General features: G+C 35.5%; 1 protein-coding gene and 1 long non-coding RNA gene across 5 annotated transcripts in view; one reads left to right on the top strand and one right to left on the bottom strand.

Annotated features, from left to right (window-relative positions):
• The first annotated feature begins 4,291 nt into the window (after nt 1-4,291).
• Nucleotides 4,292-12,330, top strand: LOC107000964 (uncharacterized). The gene is made up of 2 exons (XR_001448139.3): nt 4,292-4,415; nt 10,764-12,330. It is a non-coding gene; the product is annotated as an uncharacterized LOC107000964 (long non-coding RNA).
• ATP2B1 (ATPase plasma membrane Ca2+ transporting 1) overlaps nt 5,502-18,511 on the bottom strand; it is a 67,619-nt gene continuing 54,609 nt past the window's right edge. Inside the window, exons 19-21 of one of the 4 annotated variants that reach the window (XM_015152438.3) lie at nt 16,529-16,711; nt 16,069-16,155; nt 5,502-8,741 (exon numbers count right to left, since the gene is read on the bottom strand). In XM_015152438.3, coding sequence (XP_015007924.1) covers nt 8,430-8,741; nt 16,069-16,155; nt 16,529-16,711 — 582 coding nt within the window. In that variant the 3' untranslated portion in view covers nt 5,502-8,429. Of the gene's footprint in view, nt 8,742-16,001; nt 16,156-16,528; nt 16,712-18,511 lie in introns of all 4 variants that reach the window. The other 3 variants (XM_077954751.1, XM_077954752.1, XM_077954750.1) reach the window with 3 other exon arrangements.

The following is an 18,511-nucleotide window of genomic DNA, read 5'->3' on the forward strand; positions in this document are numbered from 1 at the left end:
GCAGATTGTGTGAGCTCAGGAATTCAAGACCAGCCTGGACAACATGGTGGAACATTTTGAAAAATGAGATAAAGACGTTTTCAACCTGGTATAAGTAAACTTCCACCAAGAATTCAGGTTTTTAATAACAGTAAACAAAAACAAAAACAAAAACCAAAAAAATTAAGCTTGGCTGGGCATAGCAACACACTTGTAATCCCAGACTTCAGGAGGCTGAGATGAGAGGATTGTTTGAGGCCAGGAGTTTGACAACAGCCTAGGCAACCTAGTGAGACTCCCTCTCCACAAAAAGTAAAAAAAAAAAAAGTTGGCTGGGTGTGGTGGCATGCCCCTATAGTCCTAGCTACTCAGGAGGCTGAGGCAGGAGGAACACCTGAGCTCAGTTCGAGGCTGCAGTGAGCTAGGACTGTAACCTGTCTAAAAAGAAGAACAAAAACCTAAGTTTAATATACTCACCTATATACTTTCTCTTTTATGCTCATTAACTTCTTGCATTTCATTATTGTGGTTCTCAGTGCTTCCCTCTGTTTTACTCAGTAGTTCCCAAAGTGTGGCTGCATATTAGAATCATTTGGGAATTTTTTAAGTGTCAGTGCTCACTCAGGCCATACCCTAGACTACAATGCTTGAGCTGGGAGCCTGGCACCAGTATGTTTTAAAGTTCTCCCAAGTGACGCCAATGTACAGCAAAGTTTGGGCAGTACTGATCTATCCTATGGTTTATTATGGGAATAAAGATATGACTGGGAACAAAAAGAGCAATTAAACTTGGTAATGGTCTCAAACCATCAGAGCAGCTCTAGTGTTCAGCTAAATGATAAATAATAAAAAACTGTATGACTGGATCACTAGCACCCTCATTTATTTACCACTCAGAGGAAAGCAAGCTGCTTCTTTTTACAAGGGAAAACTGACTAAAAACAGAAAAAAATGGGAATGGATGCAAACACTATTATTCTAATGAGATGAATCTCCAGGGTAACCTTTATAATGCCTGGGTATTTATGACCCAGTCGGGACTTAAGGGTCTTTTTCAACTCTGAAATTTTTTATTTAAGCCAAATTTCTTAGAGGAGGCAGGAACAGTTCTTCACAGGTTTCAGTTGCTCAGTCAATAGGCTTACCTTGTACTGTGCTTTATAATTGTTAAAAGTGCTTTCACATTTTCAAGTTCATCTCAACTTCTAAAGCTGGGCAGAAATTGCAATACTCATACTCCTGTTGAGGAAACTGAGGGCTCAAGATATTAAAAGTTGGTTTAAGAGTTGGAACCATTTAGAACTCAGTTCTGGTGAACTGCTAGGACAAAATACTGCCTCTTCCCACACCTCAGAGATTCACTCTTTGAGCCTTAACACCCTCTCCCAGAGAAGTTATTTTCCTCGGAAAAAAAAAACGCACTTTCTTTTACACGTCTGTTGTGTTGAGGAAGGAGAGGCAGGGTGGTGCAAGCACTGTGAAGAGATACAAGTACAAAAGGGGCCTCGAGGAATTTACAGGGCCAGGGAGAACACATGAGCACATAATGTACTCATAGCAATGGAAAAAGAGAGGCAAGTGACAACTATGTGAGGTTAGAGTTGTTAAGGAGCAAATGAAGAGCCATTCATAGCTTCTTGGAGGTATTTGCTCGAGCTGGCCATCTCGCTCCTGCTGTGACTGACCTAGATGGCTTTGCTATCTTTAGGTTATGTTACCTTGGTACCTAAACCTGAGCCACCTTCAACTTCATACCTGTTCTCAGCTTTAGTGTATCTGTCTTGTTGGCGACCAAAATGTATACTCATGTCCTGGTTTTCCTCACTGATGCTCAAACTAGCCTTTGTCTCTTATTCTTTTCAGGAACATTCCTCATTGCATTTATTCCAAACCTTCATATGTCCCTCAAGGCCAGGATTCTGGACTCTAGAACGAACCTTTTCCTTTCTGTCAACCAAACCTATCGTTTTCCCACGTATGAGGAGGCATCTGCCTTGTCATTTTGTTTCTGACTAGGTCCCAAAGAGCAGGATTTTACATCTATCTATATTAAACTATTGTTTTAGTCATCTCATCACTTATCAGTTTGACTCCTGATTGTGTCATCTAGTTTATTCTCAACCCTTCCCAGCTTAATGCTGCCCAAGACAGTGACGAGCTTTCCTTCTACTTCCTTATTGAAACAACTGTTTCTGAAAGACATGAACAAGACAGATCTGCAAACAATGCTTTGAAACTACCACCAGACTTATAGTTAATCTAATCATTCTGCCAATTAAGGGGTCACCTAATTAAATGTTCTTTCATTCTACACATAAGTAGCTAACAAATCCAAAAGTAGATGATGCCTTGAAATGCCATCAACTAGGTTTCCTGTTTTGCTACAAATATTTCCTCTATGCTTTCAAGTACTTTCTTTTCTGTTCTCTTTAATTTTGCTGTTACTATCCTAGTCTATTCCCTCTGTACCCCAGGCCTGTACAACTCAATGTTTTAACTGTTCTATTTACATCCCTACCCTCAGTCTCATCAATCACCAATCTATCCGACACACCCAAAACCTTCCCAAATCACCACTTTGCCCACCTCCGCTCCAGGAAAATGTTTTAAGATACCTTTTCTTAACAAAGATATCTTTTAAGATTATAAACATCAGCACCTAATTTTTACAGACCAAAGGGAACCATTTATAAAGCAAACAATATTAATATAAAATGGTATCAAGACAGTAGTTTAAAAATGGCTACAACTTTCTTATTTTAAAAACGGATCATTTAAAATCGCATGTGCAACAGGGCTCAATATTACAGCATTAAGAATTTTCATTGGCCGGGTGTGATGGCTCATGCCTGTAATCCCAGCATTTTGGGAGGCCGAGGTGGGCGGAGAGGTCAGGAGATAGAGACCATCCTGGCCAACATGGTGAAACCCTGTTTCTACTAAAATACAAAAAATTAGCCGGGCATGGTAGTGCACACCTGTAGTCCCAGCTACTTGGGAAACTGAGGTAGGGGAATTGCTTGAACCCAGGAGGAGGAGATTGCAGTGAGCTATTATGCCACTGCACTCTAGCCTGGCGGCGGAGTGAGACTCCATCTCAAAAAAAAAAAAAAGACAAAATAATTCTTCACAAAATAAAAAGTTAAATGAAAGTAAAACACCCTATTCTTTAGTCTCACAAGTTCCAAAACCAAAAATGCAGAGATGCAGAGTGTCTCACTAATGTTATATTTATTTTCATTCCAAACTAGGAAACAAAGCAACAGGTTAAATTATTGGGATATCCTGGGCTATCTCTAAGACTTTGTATAAACATACCCATCTTAAAAGCACTAAATAATGAAATTCTCTATTCAAAATGTGCTATTAAAAGCACCATTCTACCGAGTTATCTTTGGCTCTTTGGCTAGAGGAGGTCTGATCATGAGGAAAGCTTGGATTATATATCTTAATAGATGATTTTGCCTCAATCTTTTGAGCTATTCTCCAGGAAGGCTGTGAAGATTCTTAAGATCCTCTCAGAAGCATTTGATACCAGAAAAGTGCAATAATGGAAACGCTTAAGAGTTAAGCAGAAAATTTTAACTGTTCAAAAATTTGGGCCCTGATTCAGGTTAACAAGATGCTAGTCCTGCAGTAAAGACCAGTGGCTACTGGTTTGGCCTCTTGAAATGGTCTGCCTCAAGTGTGAATCCCAGGTCTACTACCTAGCCATGTGACCTACAGCAAGTTACCTGAACTCTTTAAGCCTATTTCCCTGCTGCAAAATGGCAGAATGTTTACCAGGTTGCTTACATAATCCATGTAAAGTGCTTAGTATATACCAAGTGCTCCATAAATACTAATTTACGTTGTGACATGTCCCTTTCAATAATAGCTAACAAAAGTATCAGTGCTTATAACTAATGATCTGAAAATGTATTTGGAAAAAATGAATCCTTAATCCTAGGGATTCCCTGCACTGAACCCAAACCCAGACTATGTTTTACTGATCTGGGAACTTGTTTTCCTAGGATGCAGTGTGGTTAAGCAAGTTGTGCCAGAGACTGATTCTGCGTAAGCACACACGCACATTTTCTTAACTTTGATTCCCTACTTTGGAACAATTATTATGCTGTTCAACAAGGATACCTTAAACTAGCAGAATACAGATTTAACATGCTATTGAAATACTTTAGTAGGAAAAATGTTATCAACAGTTCTTAGATGTAAAGCATAAAAGCAAACTCAATGGCGAGTTTAAGGAGTAAAGCTATCAATTGGTTGAAAAAGAAACTATTTGCATAAAGCTAATTTCCTTTTTTTCTTTGAGACAGGGTCTCACTCTTGTCCAGGCTAGAGTGCAGTGGTGTGATCACAGCTCACTGCAGCCTCAAACTCTTGGGTTCCAGAGATCCTCTCACCTCAGCCACTCTGGTAGCTACGACTACCTGCAGGTACCACCACTAGATAATTTTTTATTTTTATTTTTGTTGGGAGGGGGATCTAGCTTTGTTGCTCAGGATGGTCTCAAATGATTGTCCAGCCTTGGCCTCCCCAAGTGCTAGGATTACAGGCATGAGCCACAGTGCCTGGTCTGGTTATTTCCTTTGTGACACATACTGATGAGAAAAGTACAGAAACACAACTACCAATTTTCTGACCACATGAAACAGTCTTTATGGTATAAAAACACTTATTCTAAAAGAAAGATTATTTTTCAGATTTTTAGTGAGGTGGTATAATTATGCTATTAAGAGTATCTTTTATTTTGGTCTACAAATGAATGTTAACAGACTAATTAAAAAAGATAAAAGTTGATGGGGGTTTGAGTATAAGAGTCTTAAAGTACCACAGGTTAAAGAAAGAAGGCAGCTGCAATAAGACACAATCTTGAAGGCATGGGGAAGGAACAATGTCAACATGCAAAGGCTTAAACTCCCCTTTCTTTCTCAGCTAAATTTTACAAAGAGAACCTAATTCAAAATTCAAGTCTAATACATTATATAAACCCAATTTGACAAAATGGAAAGTATCTTTCGTGTCACAAATATGGTACTTAAGTATACTCGATAATTTACTAATGATTTATACTAACTGAAAAATATGGTATTCATCATCATTTAAAGTTTACTCAGTATTTCAACAACGTTGCTAGTTTATATTAATAATTTATTATAAAAAACAACTCATGGTAATTTTATTAATTTCTCCCATAGAGTTCAGATAACTGGTATTGACAAGTATGGAAAATGAGATAAAAATAAGCTCTTAATAGCTAATGTGAAAAACTAATCTGTACTAAAACCAGCAGATGACATTCCCACAGACTGCAGAAATGATCTATTGTGCTATAAGGGTTGAAGACAGTGGGTAGGAGAGTAGGGACAATGCACCCACTCTCATATTAGAAGAGTGATTCACTGTAACACAACCATAACATTTCAAGTACATTATAGAATTTTCAATTAGATTTCTAAAATTTAAAGTAGAAAAAAATTCCAAAATATTTTCCAATCAATATCCAAAAAGTTCAGTCCCCATTCAGAAACAGATAAACAGTATATTTATTAAATGAGTTAAGACAAATAAACTTTACAAATAGACAAATAATAAAAGGCTCAGTGGCTAAAATAGATGGTAAGCATCATTGAAAGAAATCAACACCATCACGGTATCTCAGTTGGCTTACACGTGTAAAAAGAAATTTTCAAAGAGCAATTTCACAGAAATGAAGCCAGTTTTTTTCTTATAAACAAATCACTAATTCTTGGTTCAAAACTGACATCTGTTATGAAAATTACCATATCACATATTTGTAAGATGACAAGGAGTAACTCATCTTCAAAGTGCAAGTAAGTCTATTTACAACCACAAAAAAGGCAATGATGAGGAGAAAAGGATTTTTAAAAAATATACAAAGATTAAAAACATTTGGGATGCAAAATTAAACAATTTTTTGGTTAGAGGATAAAAGAGAAAAAGTGATTGAATTACAGATTTCAACTATACATACTTTATAATGGGATCCAAGATCTTTAACAGCTTGCTTGCATTTTTTTCTACTTACATAATGCTCTGGAAATTTCTGGTAGAAATTACAGTGTCTCAAAGAGAGAAATACACACTAAGCATGTCTTGCTACTACTTCATGGATGTCATAAGACCCGTTTATGGATTAGAGTTGGTGTAGAAAGCCATTGCCTTGAGTTGAAAAATGAATACTGTAAAAGCTCAATACAAATCCTCCAAAGCACATGCACTTCTAAATCTTTTGGTAATTACATTCATATTTAAGCATAACCAAAATAAAAAAGAAAACTGAAAACATTTCCCTTTTCTCTATTCCCTATGCCTTGTAGGCTCTCCAGTTGATAGGGTCAATTTTTAGAGTTGAAAGGGTTCTTCGAGATAGTCCACCACCCTTATTTAGGGTAAATGATTTTCCCAAGATCATGCAGCACATTAATGGCAAAACCAAGACTAGAAACCAGGTCTTGACTCCTAGTCTAATATGCTTTCCAGCATATCATGCTACCTCTTTTTTACAGTATGATTCATTATAAATATCTGATGAATAAATGTACAATTACAAATGCTGACAGAGCCAATGTGTTTCTAAGACTTGCAGAGGATTACTGCAAAGATTTGATGGTGAGAAAAAGATTTCCCCCACCCACCAAAAATATCAAGCACCATCAACTAAATGTTTCTTTGCTGGGTCAGCACTCTCAGTTATAGTAGTAGTCCTCGTAAACTTTATGTCAGCCTGAGGATTGTGTATCTGGTGAAATCTGGGCCCTAACACATGCCAGTTTCTAAAGGGTAAAGACAGAGGCAAAAAAGGGAAGAAGGTAGACAAAGGAAAGAAAAAGAGAGCTAAAGAATCCAATTGGCTTAGAGGTGGGCATTCTAGCATATGGTTAATTATTGCATCTAAATATATCATTTTAGAACCTTTTCATGTAATCTCATTTTATCTAATCTGTTATTTGGCCACTTAAGAATTAAAATACATGTATCAAAGACAATGGTGGTCATTATTATGTTTTTTACCTGTGAGACTATTTTAGACAAACCAAATTCAATGAAGAGTATGTCAAATGGCAAAATTGTGTTAATTTTCTTAATCTGATTCTATTAGATTACCAGCAAGGAATTAAAGCGGTACTTCATGGGGCTGTTACCATCTTGAAATTTATTCCAATTGTGGTCAAAGAGAATAGAATGATGCACTGTATATGTAGAATTGAGAAAAGAAGCTGAAATGTCTTTTAAAAAAACATTGCCATGAATTTATTTAATAAAAGGGCATATTTATTTATGTTTACAAACAAGTTTCAAAAACAAAAGGAAAACATGTATGCTTCTACTTATTAACCTTTTTCAAAATGCCAACAGCCCTCATGCTGTGTGAAGGTCTCTAAAGATTAGAAAAATCAATACAGTTCACTCACAGTTCACCAAGACATCACTGAACTAACATGTTTAGACAAAAACAAAAAGGACTAAGGTTCTCTTGTAGTTTGATAGTTTGATTTAATTTGATTTGCCTGAAATAACAAAAGCATTTCAAGCATCTTTCATTATGTAGTTGATGTCCTGCATTAAACAATCTACTAAATTCTGAACAAAAGGTTATTAGCAAGTTTTCAAAAATTTTAAAAATTAAACAGTTGCTTCAAAACCATTAAGTAGTAAATGTATTTAAGAAACTAATTAGGACAGATGTCATAACTTCATTTAGAACACCACTGCTCATGTTTTTTTGTTTTGTTTTGTTTTTTCATTTTTTTTAAACAAAGCATTAGTGTTATCTATTTGGCTATTAGTATTAGCAATTTATCTACAATATTTAACAAGGTAAATTGTAGGCAAAAATTTAGTACAGTTTCAATAGAAACACCCCTTTTTTTTTTCCTGAAAATACAGCAGTATTTGAAGGACTAATTTTTCTCTGCATCAGTTATAAGGAAGCTTCCCATCTATGAACAGGAACAAAAAAAGTATCTACAAACCTTGTAAACAGATCTGTATCATTTATAAACATAAATAATCCAAATTATTAACAGCCAACAGCAGAAATTAAAGTATCAATTCAACGATCCAGGGCTCTTTGTCTTGCCCAGTTTTACTCCTCCCTCTCTCCCATCCAGGACTGAGATAAACTAAAGCTCTGCTAATACACTGTTCAGGACCATGCTTGGGTTCTACTGATGATCCACGGGTCACTTACGCTGAGTTACTGTTTATCTGTCAGTTCATTTCTCCCACCCCCCAAAAAGCACCCTCAGTCTGGCAGAAAGCTTTGCTTTTTTTTTTTTAAAAAAATAAATCTACATTCGTACAAGTGTGTCTTCTGTTGAAGTCCAAAGACAAGAATACTAGCTTGTCCATCACAATATGTGAAAAGACCCAGTTTCGATTTGTTTCTTTACAATGCAGCTAGTGTGTTAACATTCAGCTTACAATCAGAGTGATGTTTCCAAACTATGTAGTGGGCTTCCTGGGGATGAAGAGGTAGCAGACTTGTTCATTTCTATTGTAAGGTGAATTCCACTGTCAACAGCATTGTTATTTTTGTTGGGAGAGGGTGGAGGACTGGAGTTACGTTTTGTAGGAGCATCATCTTCAGCATCAGTGTCATCAATAAGGGGGATATGAGGCTCTGAATCTTCTATCCTAAACTCAGGATGTGTCATAAAGTTGTGAATCGAACTTCTTGATTCCGGTTTTTCTAACCCTTCATATAAAGAACTACGAAATGCATTCACCACTCGAATCTGTAAATATCAGAAAACACAGAAAGATGTCAGTACACTATTAACAACTTGAAAATGGTTCATTTATGAGTTTGAATCCACAAACAGCTAGGTATGAGTGAATCATATTTGCATGTAATGCAGTGGAACTTGCAATACACTGTAAAAAAATGAATATTTTAGTAAGACACTACAGAACAACAAAACCACATACTCTTAAGAATTAAGAGGTAAATAATTCAAGTAATATTAAGAAAATCTCATTGTCATTGGCTAAAAATTTAATAGCCATTTTATAGGATTTTTTCCCTAAAAGAACAAAAATCAAACAGAAAACAAAACAAAAACTTAACCATACACAAGCTTAGCTGATTTTTTTAAAATTAAAAATAATGCATTTTGAAAACAACTCAAATAAGTTAAACAAATCAAGCACAAAGGGTTACTATTTATCATGCTAGGAATTAGGGTGTCACCGACCATGAAAAAGCCAAGCAAATATAAGCTGAATGCCACAATGAACTCACATCTACCCCACTACTCCCTTAATTAAAAAGAAAAATAAGAACAAAACCCAAATAAATGTCTATAAAATGCCATTAAACAGCTATAAATATTTGAGTATATGCCATTTGTCTATCATTTGTCTATAAAGTGTTAGTGTTTTTCTCTGTAACAGATTAAAACAAATCAATTACTACAGTTATCTGGAAAGAATAGATCAAAAACAAAAACAAATCCTCTGGGATTCTTCTGTGAAAAATTTCCCAAGAAGACACAAAGTGTTAAAAGGTTTCTAGTATTTTCACCCCTAAATAGATAGCTCAACAATTCATCTTCCTTCTCAGTCTGCTGTATAAATGAAAAAGGTTAATGGGCAATGAAACTTAAAAACATCAGTGCACACACTGACATTCAGTGCTATTAATTCAAGCGTCATTCAGATTTAGAAAAAAAAAAAAGGACAAAATCCAAGTAGTTGAGCATTTACCACATATCAATTCAAATACAGTGTTTGCTTTTGCTTTGATTCTAATAAATCCTGTTTCGTAATAAAGACATCATTTACTCATTGTTAAGAGAAGTAACACTGACATTCTAGAAAAAAGATGCAGTCACCAAATTCATCTCATAGCAATAATGAATAAATCAATACATTTCTTCAAATGAACATGTGAATGCATTTAAAAAATGTGATGTAGAGTTTAGGGCCATGAACCCACATCTCACCTTCAAGTTGTCTTTCCTTATTTACCAAGCCCTATTTGTAAGCTGCGTTAGTCCATATTCACTTAGCCCTTTATATAGAGAGTACAGCATAGTCAACTGAGAAATACAAAAGCAAAATGTCTGGGTGTAAATTCCAGCTCTGCCACTTACTACCTGAGGAACCTCGGTCAAACAGGTTTCTTCAACTATAAAATGGGAAATAGCAATGGTACTTGCCTTACGGGGTTGTTGTGGGAGATTAAATTCGTTAGCACACTACAAACTAAAAACAGTGTTAGGTCACAAGTATTGAGGCCAGGGCTTCTCGAACTTTAATGTGCATATAAATTAGTTGGGAATCTTGTTAAAATGCAGATTCTGATTCAGCAGGGGCCTGAGGTCCTGCATTTCTAACAACCTCCAAGGTGATGCTGAAGCTGCTGGCCCATGATCCACACTTGGAGCAGCAAGCCATCTACTCTATAAAGTCTTGCAACTTTACCATCTTTCATAATTCTATTCTATTCGATTGCTTGTACTTTAGTTCCTTAATTTGATAGATGAATAGCAGCAAATATTTTTCAATTTCTTTTATTGCTCTTGTTCCCCTTCCCCTTCCCCTTTACTAAGATGTAAAGTGTTCTACATATGGAATGTAAACAATGCTTGCTAAATATAACATTATAGTAATTCATTCACTGTTTTATTGTGAAGTCTTAAAATTCACATTTTATACATGTCAACATTCAGCAAGTATCCTGACTGTCCTAATAACAAACTGTAGAGCTTAAAATGCAAAAAGATAACTTCTTAAAAAAAATCTGTTGGTATCAGCAGCCTGTAGGCACGGAGAAGAATACAAACCAGAGAATCAGCTAGCAAACTTGACGGGTGATGAGAACTGTTCAAGACAACCCTGAAGATGTTGCTTGTTTGATAAAGTTGCTGGTGCTACAGATACTGAAGATAGAACAACAGTTAAGCTTTCTGTGTATGTGTGTGTTTTCTGTCTTTCTTTGTAATCAGTCTGGGTATAAAAGTGAGCAGTGAAGAATTGGGGGAAATAAATCTACTTTTTAAACATGTTAAATTTGGAAAATATGTAGAGCTCAGAAGAAAGGTATAAACTTAAGTTAGAGATTTGAGTTAGTGAAGCTCTAAGAGGGGCAGAGTGTAAAGGTGAGGGCAACAAGTGTATGTGCACACAAAATTACACACATACACCAGTGGCAGGCAAAATCAGATTAAATTCCTTCTTAGCAAAACTTCCAATTCTGCGAAGATTTTTCCTATCTGAAAGAATTTACTGAAACAATATTAGAGATTTTTTTTTCTAACCACTTCATAAATAATAAAACTGAGCAACAGAGAGGATGGGTGGCTGACTTGTTAAGGAACTCCTAATTAGTGCTAAAGAGTCTTAAAACCTAGGTTTCTGGGCTCCCAATTCCAGGTTCCTTGGAAGTCAAGAGAAGACAAAAACATGCAAACATTTACTTTATCACCAACTTCACTTGAATAAAACATTCCATAAGATTAAGATTAATGCTTCCTTTGTCTGACACATCTATTTAAGCCACATGACTAGTTAGTTTCAGCACGTTACTAGGCCAGCTCAGCAATGCTCAAAAGCAATTCAATTTTCAAAGAACAGTTCTTGAGATACATACAATAAAGCTCAGATTAACCAGGAATCATCAAACCAGACTTGTTTTACTTTCTACTTATAAAGAACATAAGAAAGCACTCTTGATCCAAGGCATGGCACTGAGCTGGATTACACCTGCTCTGATCTTTATTACTTTCTGTATGTAAAATTCTCACAGTACAATAACTGAGGAAAATAATTTTGTGCACAATACTTTACGTAGGAAGGAAACTATATTAATACCATAAATAATTTGATTTAAGCAGAAATATAAGTAAACTTAAATACAGGCTTTTGTAAATCCAAGCCTATTTATTTTATCCAGTTTTAAAATTCAATTCCTATTTATTATCTATTTAAACCTACTCTGTGGAGCATACTTACACCCCTCGAAATTATCAGAATTAAGAAAAATTCAGTAATTATTATGTCAAAAATATTCTGTAAAAGTAAATTATTCAACGGAGAAAAAAACTCCCAAAAATACTGCATAAGCATATATGGTAAACAAAAAAACTGAAGTGATTATCATAATCATGAAGTAATTTTAAGAAACTGAAAATGATTATCAAAGTAAACAATATATGAAATAATAACAAATCAAGATCATGTACCTACAAAACCAATTTTTGTAAATACCATCCTAACTTTTGATAGCAGAAAATAACATTGTTTACTGCCCAAAATATTGTACAGAAGAGAGAGCTCTAAAATACTAATCATAAGCCAATAAACCTTACCTTCTACAACAAATTGCCCACTTCTGAAATTTGTTTTCAGTAGTACTTTTCTATGTGCACTAACTGCAATGGCACAGTAAAAGATACTCTGCAACTAGAAACAAAATTCTAGATTTTGTTTTCCAAAGTTGGATACTTGCATATTAAACTATCTCAAAAGGAGACCCACCTGTGTAATGTCTTTATCTATCTGGAACAGGGGTTGGTAAACTTTTTCTGTGAAGTGCCAGACAGTAAAATATTTTAGGTTTTGTGAGTCATACAGTCTGTCACAATTATACAACTCTGCCCTTATAGTGAAAAATCTGCCACAGGTAATACTTAAATGAATGGGCAATGTTGCATTCCAATAACAACTTATTTCCAAAAGTAGGCACCAGGCTAGATTTGGCCCATAAGCTGTAGTTTCCTCCTCCTTCATCTAGAAAACCAGATTTTCTCTCAATTTCTTATTTCCAGAAATGTGTAGTTATTTATTCAGGAAAAAAAAAAGTCTACTAATGGTAAAAACTGGTGTTAGAATGATATACTTTATAAATAGAAAAAAACTACAGAATGTTTTCTCTAGAGACCTGTAAGAGTGAAGATCTGACTAATAATGAAGGGGAAAAAGTCTCTTCAGAGATGTTTGAGTCTAGCATTTGACAAAGTTGAAATCGATTCTTTCTTCTATTTTAGCTAAGCGAGGTCACCCAATAAAGGTTAAAGAAATGTGACACCCACAGGTAGTTTTAAAACTATTCCATATTAGGGCAGAAACACAGTGATAAAATGAAACCTTTCATTAAATATATTAACATAATTCTATATATTGGCTGATGTTCTGTACCACCTAACACAATGCTCCACCAACAAGGTTGAAAGACGTTTATGGTAATAGCAACATAATTACTGCAACTCTTGGTGTATAATGACAACTGTATTAACAAGATCTGATTTAGTCCCTGGATAACTCCAAGAACATAGGACATAGAATGAAGAAGTAACCATCTCAAACCTTGATAAAGCAACAACTACAAACCTTCCTTTGCTACTCTCTTAAGTACACCTTTACTTCCCTGAAGTATCTGCTCCCCTAGCCACATGGGCTCAGAAACTCAAGAGGTTTCATATGAACAATGCATCAGAAAAAAAGAGCCTGGGGTGGATGTGCAGAGGTGTGTGTGTATATGTGTCTGCCTGTCTTAAGACAGTTTATGATTGCTTTGATATTTAATATAAAGCTTGGAACACATTCAGACTAAGAAATATAAGTATAGTATACCTAAAGTCATCTGATATCCCTCCAAATGAAAAAAACAATTACTTAAAATATTGGTAAATAAAAATGAATAGGATACGCATCACCCATGAGATAAACTTGCCAAAAAAGTGTAATATGAAGCTAACCAGTAAGACTCAATCAGACAAATCTGGAATGTAGAACCCTTCATAAGACAATTCACCTGGATTTTTCAAAAGTCAAAGTCATAAAAAATAAAGGTAAGGAATGAATCCAAGTTGGGGACCAGACTCATAACACACATACTGTCAATAATTATTTTGGATTAAAAAAGTTATAAAGGAAATTTTGGAGGCAACCAGAGAAATCTGAATACTGTTAGATAATATGGTATCAATGTTAAATTTCTTGCATAATAAAGTATGATTATATATGGGAATTCTTAGGTACATGCTGAAGTATTTAGGGATAAAATGCCGTGGTATCTGCCATTTTCAAATGGCTCAGAAAAAGAGTTATATTAATATACAGATAAAATAGTGTGATAAAATATTAAGTGGTAAATCCAGGTGAAAGATTTTCATGTATTAATTTTTCAACATGTCTGTAGGTTTGAATTTTTCAAATTTAAAATTTTGAGGGAAGGGGGTCTATCAGGATAAAGTCTGAGTTTGGCTCCTTCTTGTGGGGTATAAACAGATGCTTACTTCCATTTCAGCTTTCCTTAGTTTATTACTCTTTCAGTACCAGACTATTATCAATCCCTTAGTTTATTCCTCTTTTAGTACGAGATTATAATCACTGAGGCCTCATTTGGTAAATTCTATCAAGGGTCATCTTGGGAGTCACTTCCTTCAGGTAATTTTTCTTGACTTTCCAGGGTAGACTAAGGACCCTGTTATGACAGTTTGTGTTTTACTACCATGTAGAAATTTCTAACTATTTGTTTTTGTCCTCTACTAGACTGCAGGTTCTAGAGGTTCCAGCATAGTTCTGACATATGGTAGGCCTTCCATAAAGGCTTGTAGAACATTTACCATCTAGGGCTAGGTGGTAAGGAGCTCTAGAGAGAGAGGCATAGTTTGAAATCCATAGATACAGGGAGGAAGAGGCATTTTTACTGTACCAGGTGTAAGGCCAGGCAATTTATGGTTACCATTTTATTCAGGTAGGTAATTTTTAAAAGAAAGAGTTTTAGCTGTCCCTGTATGTAAATTTAATATCTTAATGTTAGAGGGTCACTTGAAACACTTGTGTGCACTTTGCTTTACATCATGTGGCCTCTGCTTATTAGCCATAGACAAGTTATTTAAACTCTAAGGCAGTTTTCATACCTGTAAAACAGGGACAGTTCTTACTGTGCCTGTTTCACCACATTTTTAAAAATATCAAATAAAAATATTCTTAAGTAAATAGGGAACAAACAGGCATTAAGTAGAAAGTCTGCACTGTTTTCTCCCTTATTTCATCCTCTCTGCAGCTTCTCAAGGTTCCTCTAGTCCTTTGCTGGCTGGAGACCAAAGGGAGAAGATAGGTCTCTGTCTACTTCAAGGCTAACCTTAGGTATCGCTGTAAATTTTTGGGATGAGGTTGGGTTTACATCTTTAATGCCTCCATATTCGAGAATGCACCATGAATTCTCAGTAATATTTATAGCTTATAAGGCCTTTACAAAGTTTGCTATTTACTAAAAACCTAAAAGAAAATGTTAGTCAATTATTGAAAATTACAACATTTGTTGGTTCAACAATTAATCAATAGTATACTTTCCTACTTCTACTGAAACTTAACAGAACATTTCTTATCTATGATGCAATTTTTAACTAAATTGACTATACAAATGGAAAAAAAACACCCTAAACCATAAATACCACAGGAAGTTTTAAAATTTACAGTGATTTCCCCCGAAACCACCCCACAGCCAAACAACAACAACAACAAATCAAAGACAAAGTTCAGGTTAAGAAGGCAAGCAACTGGCTATACAGACTGAAAACTTGTCTTCAGGCTACTAACTTACTTTCCAAATTGGACAAAAGTCAAAATGCTAAGTTTATTCTTAGCTTTGAAAATGCAATTTCCTGGTTCTGTTAGATGAGTTTCAAATCACATGCTTTTAGGAACCATGCAGTATAAACATGTTTAAAGGCATATACTCAAAAATTTATAGTAGTTTCACAAGTTCTAAGCTACAATTTTATTCCCCATATTAACTATCAGTTAGCACAGAGACAAGCTCACAGATTGCATCTAATCTTTGGTTGCAATTGTTCCACCTGTTGTCTAGCCCTCTAAGAAATAAAACAACAATGACAACACTTTGAGGTCTCAATCCACTTTACGAAAAGAAAGCTTTATGAAAAAGCCTGAACAATGAATTCAAACATTAAGGAGAAAATGAGAAACGTTAGGTGTGTGAAGTAGGAAATGTTAATTTCATGCACTTAGGAACACACACTCACACCCCACAGTAGTAGAAGCAGTAGAAGAGGAAAACACTACATGTGTAGGGGTAGAAATATTTGTTACATCATGATGCTGGCTGGCGATGGAGGGTTGCCGCCTTAGAGCCCCCTGAATGGAACTTCCACTCTGGAAAGCATTCACTACATCCATCTGCAAGGAATCAGAGATTGTGACAGCTTGCTCAGCAAGAGAGAGAGAGAACAAGAGAAAGGACCATTCCATCTATCAACATATAAAAAGAAAAAGGCACTTTTAACAAAGCTTATAGGCAAGAATAGCATTTTGAGATGAAGTGGGGGGTGGGGGAGCTAGGAAAAAAGGAGCTTAGGGGCATATAGACACATTCTTTCATAATCAGTTAAAAGTCTCACTCATTCCAGGCACCAGGATTACTTTTCAAGAGAATACAATTTGTGGGTTGGGAAGGCTAGAGAGGAAGTTTAAGAAGTACACTCGAATCTCCTCCCCAGGTCAAAAAGCCCTGGCTCCCATCATCTCTCCTACCTCTCTACCAGGCCCATACCTGTGTTTGGATTCTGTTCAGACCTCTAAACCACAAGATTTGGCCACGCCGCAACTCCCTTTCAGCGTGATCAATCTCTTCAACATCCTCCGCTAATTCCTCCTCAGGTATTTCTTCCTTTTGTGTTCCATGACCAGCTTCTTTGAGGAATTTTAAACGGCTAGTTGGAATTGTTGAAATAAGCTACAACACAGGGGAATGAACTTAGAAATAAATCATATCAAGTAAAGGTAAGCTGATCAACTGTAATACTAAAGGTACTAAAAATAGTCAGAGTATTCGACTATCTTTACCAACGAAGTAATGGGATCCTGTTGATTAGTCTTTCTCTCCCAGAGCAAAACACATTCTTCTCTTAGCTACACAAAAGATTTGAGTTTGAAGGGTAAAAAGTTTTCCTAAATGGAAATTAACCTGATTACATTTTTCACATTTTCATCAGGACATTCAAGACAGTACATTTTAAAACCATGGTCTGATATATGTATTTACTTAAAGTTCTATTTATTTTGAATACAATGAAAATGGCAGCTGGTCTTACTAGATGCAAAACATGTTTACATTTCATTAATGCTGTCAGAGTTCAATGAGAAAAAATGTACAAAAATTTTAAAAAATCATCAAGGTTACACTGAAAATAGTTTTGTTGATTAAGTATTTTTTAAAAACGCAACAGTTTAAAATTAGATTAGTATTGATTGATGATACCAAACAAAAACAGATGCCCCAGAAAACACAAAGGATACAAGAAACACCAATACACATGTATTAGCTTATGTGTTAACATCCATTCTTTAAGGCAGCAGTTGAGTTTGTCAGGGAGAAACAAGCATGTAGTCAGCTATAGAATTCTGCTTGGAGAACTTCTAGTACACCCACTTCATTTCACCAAGGTGAAATAGGCTTCAAGGCACATAAAGTGACTTGTTCATGGAGTGACTAGGAACCTAGGTCTCCTGACCACCAAAGGCAGTGCTTGTTCTACCATGGTACACTTAGTATGGGTCCTACTTAAAAGATGATCTCTATTAATGAGGTATTCAAAATGGATAAGAAACCTCCGAACCTAGAAACATAATTAAGAAAAAGAAGAGATAAAAAGATGTAAAGATTGAGCTAAATTTATGGAAACCCTGAAAGTCTGGCTTCACTGATTTGCAGAATGACAATAAATTAGCTTATGCAAATTATATGCCATAAAATATATTAACCTTCATTTATGAAAATGTTAGTATAGATTTTCTATAACTTAGTTTTATAGTAATGGGCTTAAAATGCATAAATCATTATCACTTACATTTAAAAAATAATGACATGCATTTGCAAGTAAGCTGCCTATAGTAAATATGAGGTATATCTCTTATTTCAGGCACTTTATTTTATACATACACTGTTAAAGCTATTCAATTCAAATCTAAAACATCATTTTGTGACCCCTTTTTCCAGGTAACATTATTTTTATAAAAACACTCTCTAAGGTCAGTTTTTCTTATGCTGCATATTAAATTACAGAACAAAATGACGAAGTACGTATACGTATTCCTTACTTTTTTTTTGAGACGAAGTCTCGCTCTTCTCCCCTAGGCTGGAGTGCAATGGCGCGATCTCAGCTCACTGCAACCTCCGCCTCCTGGGTTCAAGCGATTCTCCTGCCTCAGCCTCCCGAGTAGCTGGGATTACAGGCACCTGCCACCATGCCCGGCTAATTTTTGTATTTTTAGTAGAGATGGGGTTTCACCATGCTGGCCAGGCTGTTACTGAACTCCTTACCTCAGGTGATCCGCCCACCTCGGCCTCCCAAAGTGCTGGGATTACAGGCGTGAGCCACCGCGCCCGGCCATGTATTTTCTACATTTTTGTTAAAAATTTTTTTCTGAAATTGTAAAAATAGGTTATAGAGTAAAAGATACAGATATTAGCATCCTAACCAGTTATAAATACATCATTTTTAACAACTGCTACAAAACTTTTCTAAAAAACAAG

Source organism: Macaca mulatta, chromosome 11, assembly GCF_049350105.2.
Source record: "Macaca mulatta isolate MMU2019108-1 chromosome 11, T2T-MMU8v2.0, whole genome shotgun sequence".
NCBI lineage: Eukaryota > Metazoa > Chordata > Mammalia > Primates > Cercopithecidae > Macaca > Macaca mulatta.